At 36.0% G+C, this 19,934-nt stretch overlaps 1 protein-coding gene across 1 annotated transcript in view; it reads left to right on the forward strand.

Moving 5' to 3' along the window:
• Positions 1 to 19,934, forward strand: part of LOC144956819 (uncharacterized) — a 44,620-nt gene that overhangs the window by 17,743 nt on the left and 6,943 nt on the right. The window contains exons 3-7 of the mRNA XM_078887561.1: positions 4,955 to 5,130; positions 7,521 to 7,716; positions 11,423 to 11,560; positions 13,285 to 13,479; positions 15,163 to 16,043. Coding sequence (XP_078743687.1) covers positions 4,955 to 5,130; positions 7,521 to 7,716; positions 11,423 to 11,560; positions 13,285 to 13,479; positions 15,163 to 16,043 — 1,586 coding nt within the window. The remainder of the gene's footprint in view (positions 1 to 4,954; positions 5,131 to 7,520; positions 7,717 to 11,422; positions 11,561 to 13,284; positions 13,480 to 15,162; positions 16,044 to 19,934) is intronic.

A 19,934-nucleotide genomic window follows, 5' to 3' on the forward strand; every position in this document is an offset into this window, starting at 1 on the left:
AATTTTTATTTTCTTAATGTCTTTTTAAATTAGAATTATTTGAAAATAATAGACTTCCGCTCATGTGAAGATATCTGTAAACAATGCATCGCATTTTGCGGTTGCTAGTTGTGTCGTCTGCTTTCGGGTCGGCGAGGTCACGAAACGGTGTCAACTTGAACTCTGTCGCCTTTTACCCACCTCATAATAAAAATAATAATAATAATAATAATAATAATAATAATAATAATAATAATAATAATAATAATAATAATAATAATAATAATAATAATAATAATAATAATAATAATAATAATAATAATAATGATGATGATGATGATGATGACGATGATGCTGATGATGGTGATGGTGATTATAATAATCATCATCATCATCATCATCATCATCATCATTATCATCTTCATCATCATCATCATCATCATCATCATCATCATCATCATCATCATCATCATCATCATCATCGTCATCATCATTAGCAGCATACCGAGCACCTCGATATCGCTTAAGCATCACTTTTATGTGTCACACTAATTCCACACAGTTATGTTATTATTGTGGTTTGTGTAATAGTATGGTTCAAATCAAATTTCAGGTTGAAAATGTCCGTATCATCATCTTTAACATCACGGTCATGAACATCGCCTCATCCCCATCACAAACAATCCCGTAATCAAGTCACTAAACCCATTAAATCATGGCATTGACAATATACTAAATCTTGTACTAACTACTAACAATTATAAAATGGCAAAATGCAGTATTAAGGTGGATTGGTCAAAATGATTAATTTGTCATGAGATAAAAAAAAATTAAAGATTAGAATGCCCAGCTCTGTCAAAGCGGACATATTGTGGTCAATGGTACGTGACTTTTGTAGCGTAGCGTTCTACCAGCTATGGTGTTGAGACTTTCAACGGATTAGAAAATGAGAGTGACAAGCTAGATTTGTCTGTTGAAGACCGCTCTCAGGATACACTGGAGGTCCTGAAGCAAAATGATACCAACTGGCACAAATTATGTCCCTTTGATATACGGCCACAAAAATCAGAAGGCTTGCTGTGAAAAATGAGAAATCACAAGAAAACTTGTCAAATTATCCCGATGTAGACATTCTCTCATCGTCCCATTGTCCAAGGAGGCAGAATATGCGTTTTCCCTCAGATGACGTTATCACAAGAAATAGGACACATTGTACGCTTTGCAACAATAAGATGAAGCTTCCCTCCATTCAATAATGACAAAAGACATGAACGAAAATATCCGCGTGGCTGCAGAAATTATAAACGATGTCCAGATTTTCTCCATGTTCTCAAATGGTGATTTGATCGCGCAGGGAGTTCATTATCAAAAGATTTGTCATGTCCGTTTTATGAACATCAAAAAATGCTGAATATTACCAAAACAAACAAAGTTCTAGTTTTGCTGTTGCTGAAATTGTTTCTTCTTCTTCTTCTTCCTCTTCCTCTTCAAGCTGAAACTTCCTCGTGGAAGGCTCAGCAGCAGCATTCCCAATTGTTTTTCTGGGAGTTATCCAAATTGTTCCTAAGTCTTACAGTTGAGGGCAGAAACGAGTGAAGATGGTAGTCCACTCTAGATTGTGGCAACATAAATTTGCCAGGTTTCCTCTTGTTCTGTTGGAGGCCGTGTACTGATACCTGACCTTGTTTTTCTGTCCTTTGTAAAATACATTTAGTTTATTCTTCTCTCTCCTTTCCTTCAATGGTTCCAAATGGGATGTCATATATGCCTTTGATTTGTTTGAGGATTTTGTTGAACGAATTTTATAGCTTTTTTTTATTGATTCTATTTACCTAATTGCGGAGGTGTGATCGGGATCCCATACCTTACCGCTTTACTCGAGTGTTGGTCTAACATAAACTTTATAGCATTTCTCTTTTATGGTTACTTTCTAGCCGAAGAGGTTTCTTCTCAAGAATCTCAGGGTGGAGTTTGCCTTCCTGCATATGTTTGCAATGTGGTCTTTCCAGGTCAGGCGATTTTTTATCGTTAATCTGAGATATTTTGCTTTGGTGACTTCTTATAGTGAGTTGTGGTGTATTGTGTATTATCTTCCTTTTGTTGGTAATTTTCTGGAATCAAAGTCCCGATGAAGAATTTCTGAGTCTTTCTTAAGCCTTATTGCTCTGTACAAAAGGCTGTCATCCGCAAATAGTCTCAGTTGAGTTCCTAGCGACAATCTTTCAGGCAAATCATTGATGCAGATAAGGAACAAGAGGGGACCCAGTACGGTACCTAGGGGCACATCTGTAGTACTGGAGCTGACTCTGACATTGCTCTTTCAGTTGTTTATGATTAGTGAGAAAATCCATTACCCAGTCGTGTGCGTTACTTATGATTCCATATCTCTGCAGTTTGATAGCCAGAGTATGGTAATTGACTTTATCAAATGATTTACTGAAGTCTAATAATATAACATCTGTTTAGAGTTGTTCATTCATGTTTTCTGTTAGGTTGTTGCAAGTTGATATTCGTTGTGTTTCACAAAAGCTCTCCTTTCTGGAGTCATACTATATATAAAACATTCAAGTATAGAACAGATCAAAGAGAGACAGGCAGACAGACAGACAGACAGACAGACACACAGAGAGAGAGAGAGAGAGAGAGAGAGAGAGAGAGAGAGAGGGAGAGAGAGAGTCCATAAATTGTCAGAATTAATCAAGATGTATAGCAAAGAATGCTGTGAAAGAGGTTGAACCCAATCTGGTTCAGAGACAGACTCCAGCCGGTCCTACCAGGCCTCGACAGCTAACCTCAGGAAAGGAAACATTTTTAGCCTTCAATAAGACAACATATGGTTTTTTGAACACACTGCCATTGAAAAAGCTGACAACGAGATATTGGCTTTATCTTGCGCCGTTAAAATAATTCAAAGAGATCAGGATAAACTAGAAAAGGCTGCTGTTGAATTCTCTCAAGTCTCCCAAGAAAAATGTGTTCCACAGTCATTTGTCTAATAAATATGATTTTTGTTGGATCCCAATCATCTAAAAATGTCAATATACGTCACCAAGAAAATTTTTCATTTTCGAAATTAATAGTTACCAACATCACCATAATCACTTCCACTATCACCATCACCACCTCATCATTACCATATTCATCATCATCATCATCATCATCATCATCATCATCATCATCATCATCATCATCGCTATCACGATCACCACCACCTCATCATCATACCCATCACCATTATCAATACTACTATCTCCATGATCACCTCATCATCATCATCATCATCATCATCATCATCATCATCATCATCATCATCATCATCATCTTCATAATCATCATCATCATGATCATCACTACCACTACCATCATCATCACAACACCATCAACATCATCCTGATCATCATCTTCATCGTCGTCTTCGTCATCATCATCATCATCATCATCATCATCATCATCATCATCATCATCATCATCATCATCATCATCATCTTCATCTTCATAATCATCATCATCATGATCATCACTACCACTACCATCATCATCACAACACCATCAACATCATCCTGATTATCATCTTCATCGTCGTCTTCGTCATCATCATCATCATCATCATCATCATCACTACCAAGATCAGCACCACCACCACCTCATCAACATCATCATCATCATCATCACTACTATTATCACAACAATCACCCCATCATCATCATCATCATCATCATCATCATTATCACCAAATTCACCTCCACCATCATCTTCATCACGATGACGACCAACACAACACAAGTAAAACTGACAACAGCACCATCTCCTCCTCTCCCATCACCCCCCTTCCAGTCCTCATAATAAAGCTAAACTACCGGCCCATACGGCTCCTATATCACATAAAGTCACATTTTTAACAATCATAATTATTTAAACCAAAATAATCAACCGCTTACACGGGATAAAAATAATATATTTTTAAAGTGCCGAATTGTCAACAAATATTTCATGGATTACGCCCCTTTGTTTTAATATAGCTCATATAGGCGGATTTTCATCTCCCTATTTCACACTGTTAGAGGAATTTCTCAATGTGGTTCTATATCAACATCGATTAATAGTGGTCTCAAGTTACTTTGTACCAAATTTGGTGCTTTCATCACTAATTTGCACAATTTTACCCTAATTCCCCTAGCTATCGTTATACTTCCGGATGGAAATGTGAGCTTCTTAGACAAGCGCATACTATCTATACATAATATTTATCAGCAAAGTGAGATCTACAACAGAGTGTCAAGTTTTTATAGCGATGGCAAAAACGTATTTAAATTTTGTGATGTAAAGAAGAAAGTAGAATGAGAAAATGGTTGATTTCATCGTAACGAAAGTGACGATTTCCCTATTATGGTTGGTAAGGAGGGAGTTATAAACGGACGATGGGTATCTATTTCAGGTCGTTTCTTGGTAAACATCCTCTCGCTCATAATGTTTTGATCTGTAATACAATTGAAATTTGGCATGGGATTTAGTAGCTTTCTATATATTGTTGGGGGATTTCTTCTCACTAAATTCTCTCAGACTATTGATGCTATGCGTTTATCCAAATAGTTTACAAAATTGGCAGCCGGATATAACGTTCCAACACACAAAACTGTGTGTAACCTTAAACGTTTATAGTCTGATTAATACAATTTAGTGAAAAGTACTCATAAGAATGGCTGGTTAAAAACAATTTTAAAAAGAGCCGAGTGACGTCAATTTCGTTCTACCTATTGTTTTCTATAGATAGAATGAAGTTGACGTCACTCAGGCCTTTGTCATTGTTTTTTTTTTTTTGCCATCCACGTTCCTGAGTAAGTCTCACAAAACTTTATAAACCAGACTATAAACGATTAAGGTTGGGCTCCACATAGTTTTGTGTGTTGGTACGTCATATTTCAGGATGGCAATGTTGTGAGTTCCTTAGCCCAGCGTCCACTATCTATATTCACAGGTCATTGAATGGAAATATGACTTGCGTTGTGCTACATATTTCTATGTTCGCAAGGCTCTAACTGAACAGGAACTTTTAAAGTTGGCTCTGAGGCCGGACTCCACCTGTATAATCAGACAGTTCCCTACAGGTTTACAACGGCACTTGTATCCTTGTGATCCAAAATTTTATACATCGTAAGTACACAATTCTATAAATAGTTCAATGATATGCAACTAACAGCCTCAGAATCAGCTATAGATATTATGACGTTCACGTCACTCAGGTCTTTGTTATTGATTTTTGCCATCAATGTTTATCAGTAATTCTCACGAAACTGTATTAACCGTACTATGAACGTTCAAGATTACACATGTTGTGAGTTTCTTAGCCTCGACACTCGACTAATACATGTTGGATAGCTCAAAAATACGCTTCAACAGTCGTTACGTCACTTCCCTCGTAATGACGCATGGTAACTTAGTAACTGGCTCTAAACTATTGGGACAATGGCGGACTCCCTTATGAAATATTTCTCCGACGAGCATAAACGCGTATCCAAATGGTAAAAATCATTATAAATCTGATCATGTTTTGACTTTTACGCATTCTGATCACAAGAAATATGAAAAGTTCTAGCCAGCATGAAGAATAAAAAGTACAGATTTTCTTTGTTTAGAATCACGATGGCCGCCGTTGTTGGGTGACGTGACATCAAACTAATGAATCCGATTGCGAAGACTTTTATTATGTAGGTCGCTTTGAGTAGATTTTGCAATTTGGCCCCTTTTGTCAACACCCCAAATGAAACAGTAACACACCAATTGCTTAAATTATGTCAACCTCTTGAACTTGAAAACCTGAGATGCACATTCCTCCTAACAAATCAAAGCATGCATCAGTAACACACTGTATAGTCACCTGGAACAACTACAAAAGACGTCTAACTTCTACCTCGTGGCACAAGACCGCAGGGCTAGAGCTCAGCTGGTCGCTGGTTCGGATAAGTAAGTAAGTAAGCAATTTCACGAATTACTTGAGAACATAAAAATGATAAACTATAAAGTAGAGCTTTTATATAGAGCTTAATATTGAGCAATATCCACTAAATTTCCTCAAAGCACTTAACAAAGGGTCCCTGACCAACAGCAACCCTTAACATGTAGAACGAGACATGGCTGTTAGGCGATATTACAATTTTTCCGAAAAAGACAACGCTGTTGACGGCGAGGTACTCATTTTACACCTGAGTACAGTGAGAGAATGTGAGTAAAGAATCTTTTCCAAGGACTCAACTATGTGCCGAGCGAGGCTCGAACCCAGGACGCTCCGATCCGAAAGCGAGTGTCATAACACAAGACCACATAGCCGCACAAACTAGGATATAGGTCGTCGATATTATTCTTCATTGGGAATATTATACGCTTTAACAAACCCAAAATTTATAAATCGTGTAGATGATGTCAGTGATTTGATGTCCCCAAAACAAAAACCAAGTTATAACATGTGTATATGCCACCTGCAAGTAGAGGGGATAGTTATTGATTGATTATCTGACCACGTCGTGGCATCTTATCATATTTACCAACCTCTTTAAATGAAAAATCTCACCGGGCACTGAATGCCCATGCGGTCACCCCAGACAGACCATGGACCACATCCTGTCCGAATGCTCGCTGGGACCTCACTGCACCAATGCTGACCTGAGGGGATGCAACCAGACTGTCCGGGACTGGCTGACTCACTGGCGCGACAAGATATGATGATGATCATATTTTTACAATAGGGATTAAAAGTCGTGACATCAAACCCTCTGCTCTCTTGGTTCCTAAATCATTGGGAGTGTGTATGTAACCAGCCCTTAGGAGTATTACTAATAAATAGGTTACATGAAGGTGGCATAACTATTTCAGTAACAGGAATTGTGCGGCTATGTGGTCTAGTGGTATGACACTAGCTTTCGGATCGGAAGGTCCTGGGTTCGAGCCTCGCGCTCGGCGCATAGTTGAGTCCTTGGAAAAGGCTCTTTACTCACATTCTCTCACCGTAATCAGGTGTAAAATGAGTACCTGGCCGTTTAACAGCGTTGTCTTTGTCCAAAAAATTGTAATATCGCCTAACAGGCGGCATGTCCCGTCCTACATGTTAAATGTTGCTGTTGACCAGGGACCCCTTGTAAAGCGCGTTGAGCACATTTAGTGGATATTGCGCTATATAAAGCTCAATTATTATTATTATATTATTATTATTATTATTATTATTATTATTATTATTATTATTATTTATTATTATTATTATTATTATTATTATTATAGGCAGATACTTAGAATGACCGGACGTAAAAGAGCGAGCATGGATTATAATCCTATTAAGACTAGAAAATACGATAACATCACTCTGACACTAGAAGGTGTATTACACAAGGTATGTATCCAGTCCTCCTTGAGAGTGGTTTTACAATTCCAATGAAATAGGAACCAGTTTGTTTGTTTTTTTTTGGTTTTTTTTTACATCACATTTTACTTCCCAATCTTTTTCGTCGGTTTTGGAATAGTAATGAAATTGTATTATTTTCTTGTATCGGCAGAATTGAAAGCCATTTTGTCGAGTCTTGCAACGTGACAGGCCTTGAAACAGAGAACAACTCGGACTTCACGGACGCCTGCCTATCACGGCCTTTTGATATTGCTTCACGTGTTTTATTCAAAAACACCATTTTCAAAAATATATTTTGTCTGCTTTGCAATAGACTAGGAAGACATAAACTCCAAACAAAGACGGAAGTAAGTTATGAAGAAATTCCGATGTATATATATATACAGGTCTGACATCCATACCATACCCACTTGTAGGCCGAGTTTAACATTGTTGTAATGGACAATATTTTGCGTCATTTTTTTGAGGTTTCCATTACAAAAATGAGACCATAAATAATTGGGTTATCAGACCTGCAAATAAGTGCACGTCGAGAAATTCATATAATGGAACCTAACGCTTCAAAAATAAATTTATTAAATAATAAATAAAACTAAATCATTTATATAGCGCAATATGTTGGAATTTCCTAACAACATCTCTTATGTCATCCTCACTCCTTCAAATTTTTAAACACAACTAAAACACACTTGTTTTAAATGTAATGTTGTTTTTAATCAATGATCTGTTTGTTTATATTTTTGTATATCAATTGATGTCAATGTAACGCGTGAGGAGCCTGTATAGGCGGGGTTAAGCGCTATAACAAGTGCTATTTATAATTATCATTGATATGTGCTAAAAACGTCTTATAAGGGGTCCCTCGCCAACAGCAACACTTAACACGGAGGACGAGACATGACGCCTGTTTGGCGAAATTACATGTTTATTTTCGGAGACGGACAACACGCTGTTAATGGTCATGTATTCATTTTATACTTGAATACGGTGAGAGAATGTGAGTAAAGAGCCTTTTCCAAAGGACTCAACTATGCGTTGCTGAGAGCGGGACTCCAACCCCGGACTTTACGGTACGAAGGCGAATGTCAATCCAATAGACCACATCTTCACCGTCATAGATATTGTGTCACCGTAAGTTTCCCAAATTGAGCTTTAAATAGCGCAATATCCACTAAATGTGCTCAAAGCGCTTTACAAGGGGTCCCTGGTCAACAGCAACATTTAACATGCAGGGCGGGACATGACGCATGTTAGGCGATATTACAATTTTTCGGACAAAGACAAAAAAAAACCGCTGTTAACGGCCAGGTACTCATTTTACACCTGAGTACGGTGAGAGAATGTGAGTAAAGAGCCTTTTCCAAGGACTCAACTATGCGCCGAGCGCGAGGATCGAACCCAGGACCTTCCGATCCGAAAGCGAGTGTCATACCACTTGACCATGTCATGTCATGTAGTTCCATATCTGAAGCAGACGTCGGAGGTCATCTTCCGCCAAGCTGATCTATCTCTTGCCAATTCTATTAAAGCAGCGCCACCTTTCTCCGCTTCATCTGTCCAAGTTCTTATCCCTTCCAAATAAGTTATTCTTTGTCTTCCTCTTATTCTTTTTCCATTCATCTTTCCAGTCAAGGCGAGTACTTCCAAACCAGGGTGGCGGATAATGTGTCCTAAAAATTCCATTTGGCGTTTGATGACTTTTGTTATCAGTGACCATGACTTACTTGACTTAGATGCCTTTCGCGTGTCGACCGAAAGATCGGGTCGCCTTGGCTGTTTCCAGTATTTCCTGTGTGAGGTGTCTCCAATATTGCCGGTCCTCTGCTAGGGTTCTCAGATTTTCAAGGTCCCCTGCCGTTATGAGACTAATGCTTTGTCCAAGTGTTGTGAGGTTTTTGTTTAGGATCACAGGGAGTGTTGTGATCGGTCTCCCTCTGAAAAGGTTCCCGTGTTTTTGGAAGTATCCCGACATGGCTTGGTTATTGACCATATAGTCGTTTAATCCTGGACGTCGACTAGAGACTTGCGATAAGTTCATTTTACCATTGAGGAGACATTATGATGAAAATGTTGCTGCTTGAAGTTCGAAGTAAAAAAAAAAAAAAAAAAAAACAGGTATTGAATTGTTAGCTTCAATTTATTAGACGAAGACAGATACTGTGGACCTTTCCTGTTTCCTCTTTATCAACAAAACACGTTGAATAAAACACGAATGACGAATGAGCTATCACATGTTGAATGTGGCAGCCATTATGTTAGCGTTTAGGCGGAAGAATTTTGAGAATCTTCGTTTGAATGTTTCTAAATCGGTTGTGTTCACACATGATTCGGAAAGACCGTTCCAGTCTTTAATAGTGCGGGGTGCAAATGAATATTTGAAGATATTTGAGTTTGAAATTGATGTTATAGTGTTTTTGAGTGGGATTTTCTTTGAATGCGTGAATTTCGTTGTATTGTGTTCTAGTTGTTCTGGTGAGATGGCCGTCATTCTATTTGTAATTGTATGAGTTATATTATCGTCAATTGGATTCAATAGTCTAATGTCACGTCGGCCAGCAACGGCGGCCAACGTGGTTCTAAACAAAGAAAATCGGTACTTATTATTCTTCATGCTGGCTAGAACTTTTCATTTGTCTTGTAATCAGAATGTGTAAAAGTCAAAACATGATCAGATTTATAATTTTTTTTTCCCTCTGGATACGGTTTAATGCTCGTCGGAGAAATATTTCATAAGGGCGTCCGCCATTGTTTCTATAGTTTAGAACCAGTTACCAAGTTACCATGCGTCATTACGAGGGAAGTGACGTTACGACTGTTGAAGCGTATTTTAAACTTTCAACTCTTTAAACGTTAGAGACTAAGTCGTTTTCTTTTGTATTTTACCTCGAGAACCACTGGCATTCACCCAGTTTTCACATTCTGTAGGTGATAGTCATCTTGTATTCTAATATAGTATTTAGAACAGCTTCAGACTATACACCAACAAAGGCCACGTTAACGGTGTGAGGCTATGTGGTCAAGTGGTATGACACTCGCTTTCGGATCGGAAGGTCCTGGGTTCGAGCCTCGCGCTCGGCGCCTAGTTAAGTCCTTGGAAAAGGCTCTTTACTCACATTCTTTTACCATACTCAGGTGTAAAATGAGTACCTGGCCGTCCGTTAACAGCGTTGTCTATTCCAGAAAACATTGTAACATCGCATAACAGGCGTCATGTCCCGTCCTAAATGTTAAATGTTGCTGTTGACCAGGGACCCCTTGTAAAGCGCTTTGAGCACATTTAGTGGATATTGCGCTATATAAAAGTTCAATTAAAAAAAAAAAAACCAAAAAAACATAAAGCTTTTTTCAACCAGTCGGAGGATACAGTCTGCACCTCAAACGCCCTATAGAATGTATTTTTTCCAGCTATAAATTAAAAATAAAGAAAAGAAAAATTATGAAAGGAATGATAAATATTCTGCACCTCAATCGCTCTATAAAATGTATATTTGTACGCAAAAAAAATAAAAAATAAATAAATAAACAAAAGAAAAATTGTGAAAGGAATGATAAATATTCTGCACCTCAATCGCTCTATAAAATGTATATTTGTACGCAAAAAAAAAAAAATAAATAAATAAACAAAAGAAAAATTGTGAAAGGAATGATAAATATTCTGCACCTCAATCGCCCTATAAAATGTATATTTGTACGCAAAAAAAAAAAAAAAAAAAAAAAAAAAAAAATTGTGAAAGAATGATAAATATTCTGCACCTCATCGCCTAAATGTATATTTGTACGCAAAAAAAAAAAAAAAAAAAAAAAAAAAAACAACAAAAGAGAAATTGTGAAAGGAATGATAAATATTCTGCACCTCAGTCGCTCTATAGAATGGGCTTTTTTCGCTAAAAAAAAATTAAAAAAAGAAAAATTATGAAAGCGATGATAAATAGAATGTATAATGTTTAGAACCAGACTGCTCGCCGTTGCTGCGGGACGTGACATCAGACAAGTGAATCCAATTGATTTTAATCCGATTTTTTTCTTTTCTTTCCACTTTTCTTTCTTTTTAAGGGATGCCTGATAATTATACAGCCTGAAGAAGGTGGCGGATTACCACCGTATCAACTCATTTTTGGCTTTGACACCGGTGGCCAAACTGGTGAATTTTTCAATATCGGATGCTCTGTAAACGAGTGGATGGATCCCAATGTATGAAGTTATTAACGTTTAATATTGATAATAGTCCATTTGTTGGAGACTTACGTTTATTTCATTCTTGGTTTTTAAAATGAAATAGTTATAATAATGATAATGATGATGAAAATGATATTGATGATGACGAAGATGATCAATGATGCTGATGAAGACAGTGTTTTGTTATCATTATTATTATTATTATTATTATTATTATTATTATTATTATTATTATTATTATTTATTATTATTATTATTATTATTATTATTATTATCATTATTATTATTATTCCTATTATTATTATTATTATTATTATTATTATTATTATTATTATTATTATTATTATTATTATTATTATTATTATTTTTATTTTTATTATTATTATTATTTATTATTATTATATTATTATTATTATTATTATTATTATTATTATTATTATTATTATTATTATTATTATTATCATTATTATTATTATTATAATGAAGCATTTATAAAGCGCACACTTCCACTCAAAGGTTAATAATTTGGTTTAGATCTTTCTTTTTCCAACTAAAAAAAAGATTGCTTCCATTAGACGGTTCATATCTGAGAATGTGACCAAGCACCTGGTTGTGTCCCTCGTACTATCGAAATTGGATTCTTTTAATGCTCTACTGTTTGGTGTTTCGCAATATAATCTGAGACCTCTTCAGATTGTCTAAAACAGCGCTGCCAGACTAGTATTCATGAAGCGTAGGTGTGATTCTGCCAGACCTCTGCTTCATGACCTGCATTGGCTGCCTGCTGAGAAAAGGATTACATTCAAAGCTTGTGTTTTAGTGTATCGTTGTCTTGAAGGCACTGCCCCTTCCTACCTTTCGGAACTAAGTGAAAGATATTCAAAACCCCGCCCCTTACGTTCGGCCAGTGATTCCACCAAACTAGTTGTCCCTCGAATACGGAAAAATGCTGGAATGAGATCCTTTTCTAATTTCGGACCCTCTGTTTGGAACGCCTTAACACGGACATTAGTGAAAAAGAATCTTTGTTTATTTTTAAACATTCGCTTATCTGTTTCGTTTTTAATAGATGGTATGAGAAGCAAGATAGGTCTGGTTTGTGTTGTGTGTGTGTGTGTGTGTGTGTGTGTTTGTGTGTGTGTTGTGAATGAGTATGTTTCAGCCAAAGTAATTTGTACTTTAAGCGCTTAGAGTCTGGTGTCTCGGAGTTATAGCGCTATAGATAGTATGCTCTTGGCTAAGAGCTCACAACATTGCCATCCGGAAGTATAACGGACCAACACACAAAATTATATGTAACCATGAACTTTTATAGTCTGGTTAATACAGTTAAGTGAGAATTACTCATAAACATGGATGGCAAAAAACAATAACAAAGACCCGAGTGACGTCATCTTTGTTCTATAGATATAAGTTTTCAGCATTATTATTATTATTATTATTATTATTATTATTATTATTATTATTATTATTATTACTATTACTATTATTATTATTATTATTATTACTATTATTATTACCCAATCGCTGCTTGGTGGACAAGGGGGGGGGGGGGTCAGAAAAAAAAAATCTCGACTGCAGTCGGGATAGATCTCGGTCTCTCTGATTGTGAAGCGAGTGCTCCATCAACTGAGCTATCGGAACCCCCATATTGTGACAAGTGAAGGCATCAAATGCGATTTAATTAATATGCATTGAATTGTGTTATGTTTACTTTAGGCAGTTTATCTTGTTTACAGGGACGCTGCCGATCAGTTGGTTGCACAGAGGGGAAAATTCTCAATTCCAACCTTTGTGAAAGTCCGCTGAGAGCCATTAACGGTCTACCATATCGACTGAGTGTATTGCTGGTTTCCTTGGGCCATTACAGAAGCAAAGAGACAGATATTTCGGCCATTGACGCAAAATTTGTAGTTAAAAAATTCATGGGAATGGTAAGTAAATTGGTACATCCATTGTGACTTAGGGGCTCATTGTTGTCATGGAAATCTAAAAAAATGATGCAAAATATTATGTTAAACGGGGCCCATAATTGGGTTTAGATGTCAGACCTGAATATATGTACACGTTGGTTGTGACGCAATACCTCACACCTCAAAACGATAGTTTTATGTTGAAGTGTTAGTGATGCTAAAAATAAAATAAATTAAATAATATATTCCTTTTAATCACCCCTATATATATATATATATATATATATTATATATATATATATATATATATATATATATACATATATAAATATGTGTGTATGTGTGTGTGTGTGTGCGTGTTTATGAGATTATTGATGAGTATGAATCCCATTGATGTACTCAACAATTTTATGACTGCTTTGTGTTCTCATTTCTTGTATATTTCCACCCATAACGTTGTTTCTCCATGTGATTCCTCAGGACGGAATGGAATGGTAAACATGTTTCCTGCGACATATATGTATATGTGTGTATGTGTATGTGTGTGTATGTATGTTAGAGATAGATTCGAAACAGTATTATGTTGAGAGAGACTGGGTGCTTGACATTAAACTTGAAGTTTAATATATATGACTTTCTTGAGAGAATAGAATTGTGTGTCTTATTCTTGTAAAACAATGACTTTATTAAGAAGAGAGAATTGTGTGTCTTTTTCTTGTAAACCAATAACTTTATTGAGAAGAGAGATTTGTGTGTCTTATTCTTGTAAAACAGTAACTTTATTGAGAAGAGAGAATAGAATTGTATGTCTTATTCTTGTAAAACAATAACTTTATTGAGAAGAGAGTATGGTGTGTCTTATTCTTGTAAAACAATGACTTTAGTGAGAAGGGTGAATTGTGTTTCTTATTCTTTTAAAACAATGACTTTGTTGAGAAAAGAGAATTGTGTATCTTATTCTTGTAAAACAATGACTTTATTGTGAAGAAAGAATAGAGTTGTGTATCTTATTCTTGTAAAACAATGACTTTATTGTGAAGAGAGAATAGAATTGTGTGTCTTATTCTTGTAAAACAATTACTTTATTGTGAAGAGAGAATAGAATTGTGTGTCTTATTCTTGTAAAACAATGACTTTATTGTGAAGAGAGAATAGAATTGTGTGTCTTATTCTTGTAAAACATTGACTTTATTGAGAAGAGAGAATTGTGTGTCTTATTCTTGTAAAACAATGACTTTATTGAGAAGAGAGAATTGTGTGTCTTATTCTTGTAAAACAGTAACTTTATTGAAAGAGAGAAGTGTGTGAAAAGATACGTATTTAAAAATATATCCAGAAAAAAAATTTTTCTTGGCAAAAACTCTAAAACGTAGCTAGAGAAGACCTGGCAAGGTCCCAGGGTTTGTGAGTTTTTGGCCAGATGAGGATCATTTGAATCGATCGATTTTTAAAGGACGAGTTTTCTGGCCAAATTTTAAATACGTATCTTTCCAGAGTACGACAGTTTTACTGATTTAATTCACGTTCTACCTTGAGTTCATTGCGATAATATCGCAGACTGACACAACAAGTCATATTATATTGTTTTTGGTTTTTTTTTAAATCGTTTCTTTTTGTTTCTGTTTATTATTCTTTCTACTTAGGTCACGTGCTAAAATTGCAGGATCGCTCCTTTGTTTAAGAGTGATTTCATTTATTTTACAGGTAGTGAGTGAATTTCTAGATCAAAGCACTCAGCTAGAAATACAAATTGGCGTGTTTCTCCAAGAACAACGTTTTGGCATTGAATCAATCTTAAACAATGATACTTTAAAGAGCAAATCGACACAATTTCTTTTGCCAAAGTTTGTCTGGATAGATTTATTATTTATTCAAAGAAATTCCAGGTCAAGAGATGTTCTTGAAAACAGAGTGGTTAATTCATTTCATGTTCCAGTTTACAATATTTCAAGAGAAAAAGGTTTCATCTCGTCATATCAACCCTTTTTTGTTGAAGGCTCTCTCTTTGACACCAACAAATCTTGCAAAAACAAGTCAAAAAATATTTGTTACAATGAATTGCAGCATGTGGAAAAAAATCTATTTTCCGAATGGATTTTTGCCAATAAAAGACAATTTAAATACAGCCATGTAAATATATCTGATTTTATCGAAATACGTCCATATTTGACGTGCCCTTATATTTCACTGTCAGCGGAAGACGTGGACATACAGGAGACCCTAGAAACATGGCCTGTTCCACACGTCACGAATATTGTACTAAACTTTGGATTTGGTCATTCTGTAGAGATAAACAACTCTTTAGAAATAAACCAAGTATACCGACGAGGAAATGGAGTGTTTTACGTTTGTCTTGAACTGCTCCAGTCCAAATTCCAAAACACTACAGTGATAGCAAACGTGATGCGACATGTCCAAAACATAATGACCAGCGTATGTGTATCAGCATCGATGCTCTGTTTATTGGCTACGATATTGACCTACTGTCTCTTCCCAACTCTCCGTTCTGTTGCGGGTTGTAACACAATGGGTTTGAGTTCCAGTCTCTTCATTGCCCAGCTGCTTCTAATGGTGGCAAATGAAATGTAAGTTCACAATTATTTAAATTTGTCGATGCGATAATGGATTTATCATATGTTTCAAAAGATTTATTCATAATCATAATCGTTGTCTATGCATTGATGAAAACGCATAGACAAAATCATCTGTTAAATATATATATATATATATATATATATATATATATATATATTATATATATATATATATATATGAGTGTTGGTGGGTACTCGTAGGTACGAAAGTGCATTCTATATTAGCTCTATCGTCTCGGTCACAAAAAAAAATGTGTGTGACAATTTGCAATATATATATATAAATATATATGTATATATATTTAACTGATGTTTTTGTCTATGCATTGATGAAAACATCTACACTAATCAACTACAAACCTACGGAACCACTTCAACATTCAACAACAACAAACTTTTCGTACCATAGTTGTATCCAACACGATTCAATACATATATATATATATATATATATATATATATATATATATATATATATATATATATATATGATGCAAATATGGTACGAACAGTATTCGACATGTAACAATGGAGCGAATCATTTTTATAATATTTAACACGATAATGGAGCCAGTCTACATCGATGATATATATATATATATATATATATATATATATATATATATATATATATATAAATATATATATATATATATATATTATTTTAATATTTACCACAATGTTGGAGTCAGTCTTCATCGATGTTTCAGGCCTTTTCAGCCATCGTCAGGACTGTGTGTTACATGAGTTTGGTTTGTTATGTGTTGCTTGTTGAAGTGGCTCCGGTTTGAAGATGATCAGTAAGTACTTCCGTCGATGTGGACAAGTACTGTACATCTCATTTTTCGTGTTGAGTGTGGCTTATGCCTGGAAGAGAAATATACTATAATCAAACACCCTCATGAAGTACTTACTGATCAACTACAAACCGGAACCACTTCAACAAGCAACAACACACAACAAACCAAACTCATGTAACACACAGTCCTGACGATGGCTGAAAAGGCCTGAAACATCGATGTAGACTGACTCCAACATTGTGGTAAATATTAAAATAATAATTCGCTCCATTGCTACATGTCGAGCACTTTTCGTACCATATTTGTATCCAACACGATTCAATATATAATATATATATGTATATGTATATATATATATATATATATATATATATATATATATATATATATATATATATATATATATATATAAAATAGTTAATACAAGCACAATAAGAAATCAAAACAAAAGGTCAAGTTAGTGGGCAAATATATTTTTACTACATACTGGATGAGATCATGGGTATTTAAAAACGAGAAAAATAAATCTCTTTCTTCAATCTCTTTCTTCAGACACGAACTTCCATGCGTGGAGTTTGTTACTATTGCATCGGCTTCGGTCGAGGAGCTGCCTCACAGCAATGGCGCTTCAACAGTGGGGACTTTCCACCTGTCCTACATGTACCCGGTGAGGGCAAGAACCCGAAACGGCAGAGCATCTAGTTGAACGGTGCGTTGTGACGATACTACCGGGCGGGTTCGCGACGGTGCACGAATGCGGACCAGACTTTGCTGATTGGGTCGATCGACAAAACATAGTGTGAGAACTATAAGAAGCTGCTGCTACTATTGCGAAAAATTCATAGAATTGCGGAAAGTTACCTCCATGCTTATGAGCATTTCTAAATCATTAAAACTTATTGAAAGTGAAAGTTGAAACCAGACTTTATAATTTTCAGGATTTTGAAGTGTTATTTAATCCTTGTGAAGGTAAATTTTAGATTTTTAAAGTCAACTATGTGGTCTTGTTGCGGTTATGTGGTCTTGTGGTATGACACTCGTTTTCGGATCGGAAAGTCCTGAGTTCGAGCCTCGCTTGGCGCATAGTTGAGTCCTTGAAATTGGCTCTTTACTCAGATTCTCTCACTGTATTCAGGTGTAAAACGAGTACCTGGCCGTTAACAGCGTTGTTCTGTCGGAAAAAAATATTGTAAGATCGCCTAACAGGCGTCAGTCATGTCTCGTGCTACATGTTAGTGTTGCTATTTGTCAGGGACCCTTTGTAAAGCGCTTTGAGCACATTCAGTGGATATTGATCTATATAAAATCTCATGATTTTTTGAAGGTTTTTAAAAAAACTTTAGCGACTAAACCCCGAACATAAACCCATTCTTCTTCTTCTTCTTCTTCTTCTTCTTCTTCTTCTTCTTCTTCTTCTTCTTCTTCTTCTTCTTCTTCTTCTTCTTCTTCTTCTTCTTCTTCTTCTTCTTCTTCTTCTTCTTCTTCTTCTTCTTCTTCTTCTTCTTCTTCTTCTTCTTCTTCTTCTTCTTCTTCTTCTTCTTCTTCTTCTTCTTCTTCTTCTTCTTCTTCTTCTTCTTCTTCTTCTTCTTCTGTCTTTCTTCTCTTCTTCTTCTTTTCTTCTTCTTCTTCTTCAAGTACCAAGTTTGTGTCAGACATCGGTGATCATGGTATGCTATTCATCTCTCTGATCAGATAACCTCAGAAAACTAATATTACTCTTCTCTTTCTTTGTCACCCAGCTGTTCAAACTATTCAAATATGTTTTTTCTTAGCCTATCTTTACTTTAATTAGCTTTTATCTCTTAAACCCATTACGAAGATAAATACATGATAGTTAGGGCCTACAATATTCATATTCCCAAAACTACATATTTTCAAATTTTCAAGTTGGCAGGTCTTCCTATAGTGGGCAGGGCGGAGGCACTTTCTGTGTCTTCTAACCCCTGATATCTGTTTTTCAACTTGCTTTCTGTCTTTGTCTTGGAATGATATTACTTAGTTTTGTCCTTACCCTGGCCGGAGTCCTGGTTCGGATAGTTTTGTCCTTACCCTGGCCGGAGTCCTTGGTTCGGAGGGAAACAGTCAAATGTAAAGTTATTGTTTTGGGATATGATATTTTTTTCATTTTACATCATCTCTATGTTATGCATTGTATTAAGTTTTGTTTACGTATTATATATGATCATAAACGTGTGGGTGTATTCCTCTTGGTGGGGACCTGTGCTTGTGTCTGGATGAGACTTTTAGGTGATCTCAAACTAAGTACTCGGATAGCGTGCTCTTGGAATCTACATAGGTTTCCTATTTGAACCAATTCCCTTTTGTCTTTTGTTGGGTGCTTTATTTGTAATTCTAGAACTATCCCATTTTCTTTCTTTTTACTGGCGCTGATATGTCCTTAATGTGTTGCGTGCGTAAAATGAGATTACTTAGTTTTGTCCTGACCCTGGCCGGAGTCATTGGCTCGGAGGGAAACAGTCAAATGTATACGTAGTTTAAAAAACAAACAAAAACAAATAGGCAGGTCTGAAAATACCTTTAATGATAAAATGGTCAAAGTTGATTTTTCTGACACTAAAATATACTAAGAAAGACTTCATGAACTTGAGCTCAAAGCACTTTCCAAGGGGTTCCAGACCAACAACAACACGTAACATGTCGGACGAGACATGATGACGCCTGTTAGGTGACATTAAACTTTTTTTTCTGCAAGAGACAACGTGCTTAATACCTGAGTGCGGTGAGAGAATGTGAGTAAACAGCCTTTTCCGAGGGCTCAGAGCGGGACCCGAACCCAGGACTTTCTGATCCGAAGGCGAATGTCATACCACAAAACAACAGAGCTGTTTATATAGGGCGACACCCGTGTTCCAACCAGCTAAGCTTAGACAGGTATGCTCTCAGTCAGGGATGTCGATGGGAAATTCGCTTCAGCAGTCATGACGTCACTTCCCTCGTAATGACGCACGATAACTTAGTAACTGGCTCCAAACTGTCGGAACAATGGCGGACGCCCTTATGAAATCTTTCTCCGACGGACATAAAAGCGTATCCAGAGGAAAAATAAGCATTATAAATCTGA

This window comes from Berghia stephanieae, chromosome 11 (assembly GCF_034508935.2).
Source record: "Berghia stephanieae isolate SIO BIC M18660-M18661 chromosome 11, UCSD_Bste_1.3, whole genome shotgun sequence".
In the NCBI taxonomy this organism is placed as follows: domain Eukaryota; kingdom Metazoa; phylum Mollusca; class Gastropoda; order Nudibranchia; family Aeolidiidae; genus Berghia; species Berghia stephanieae.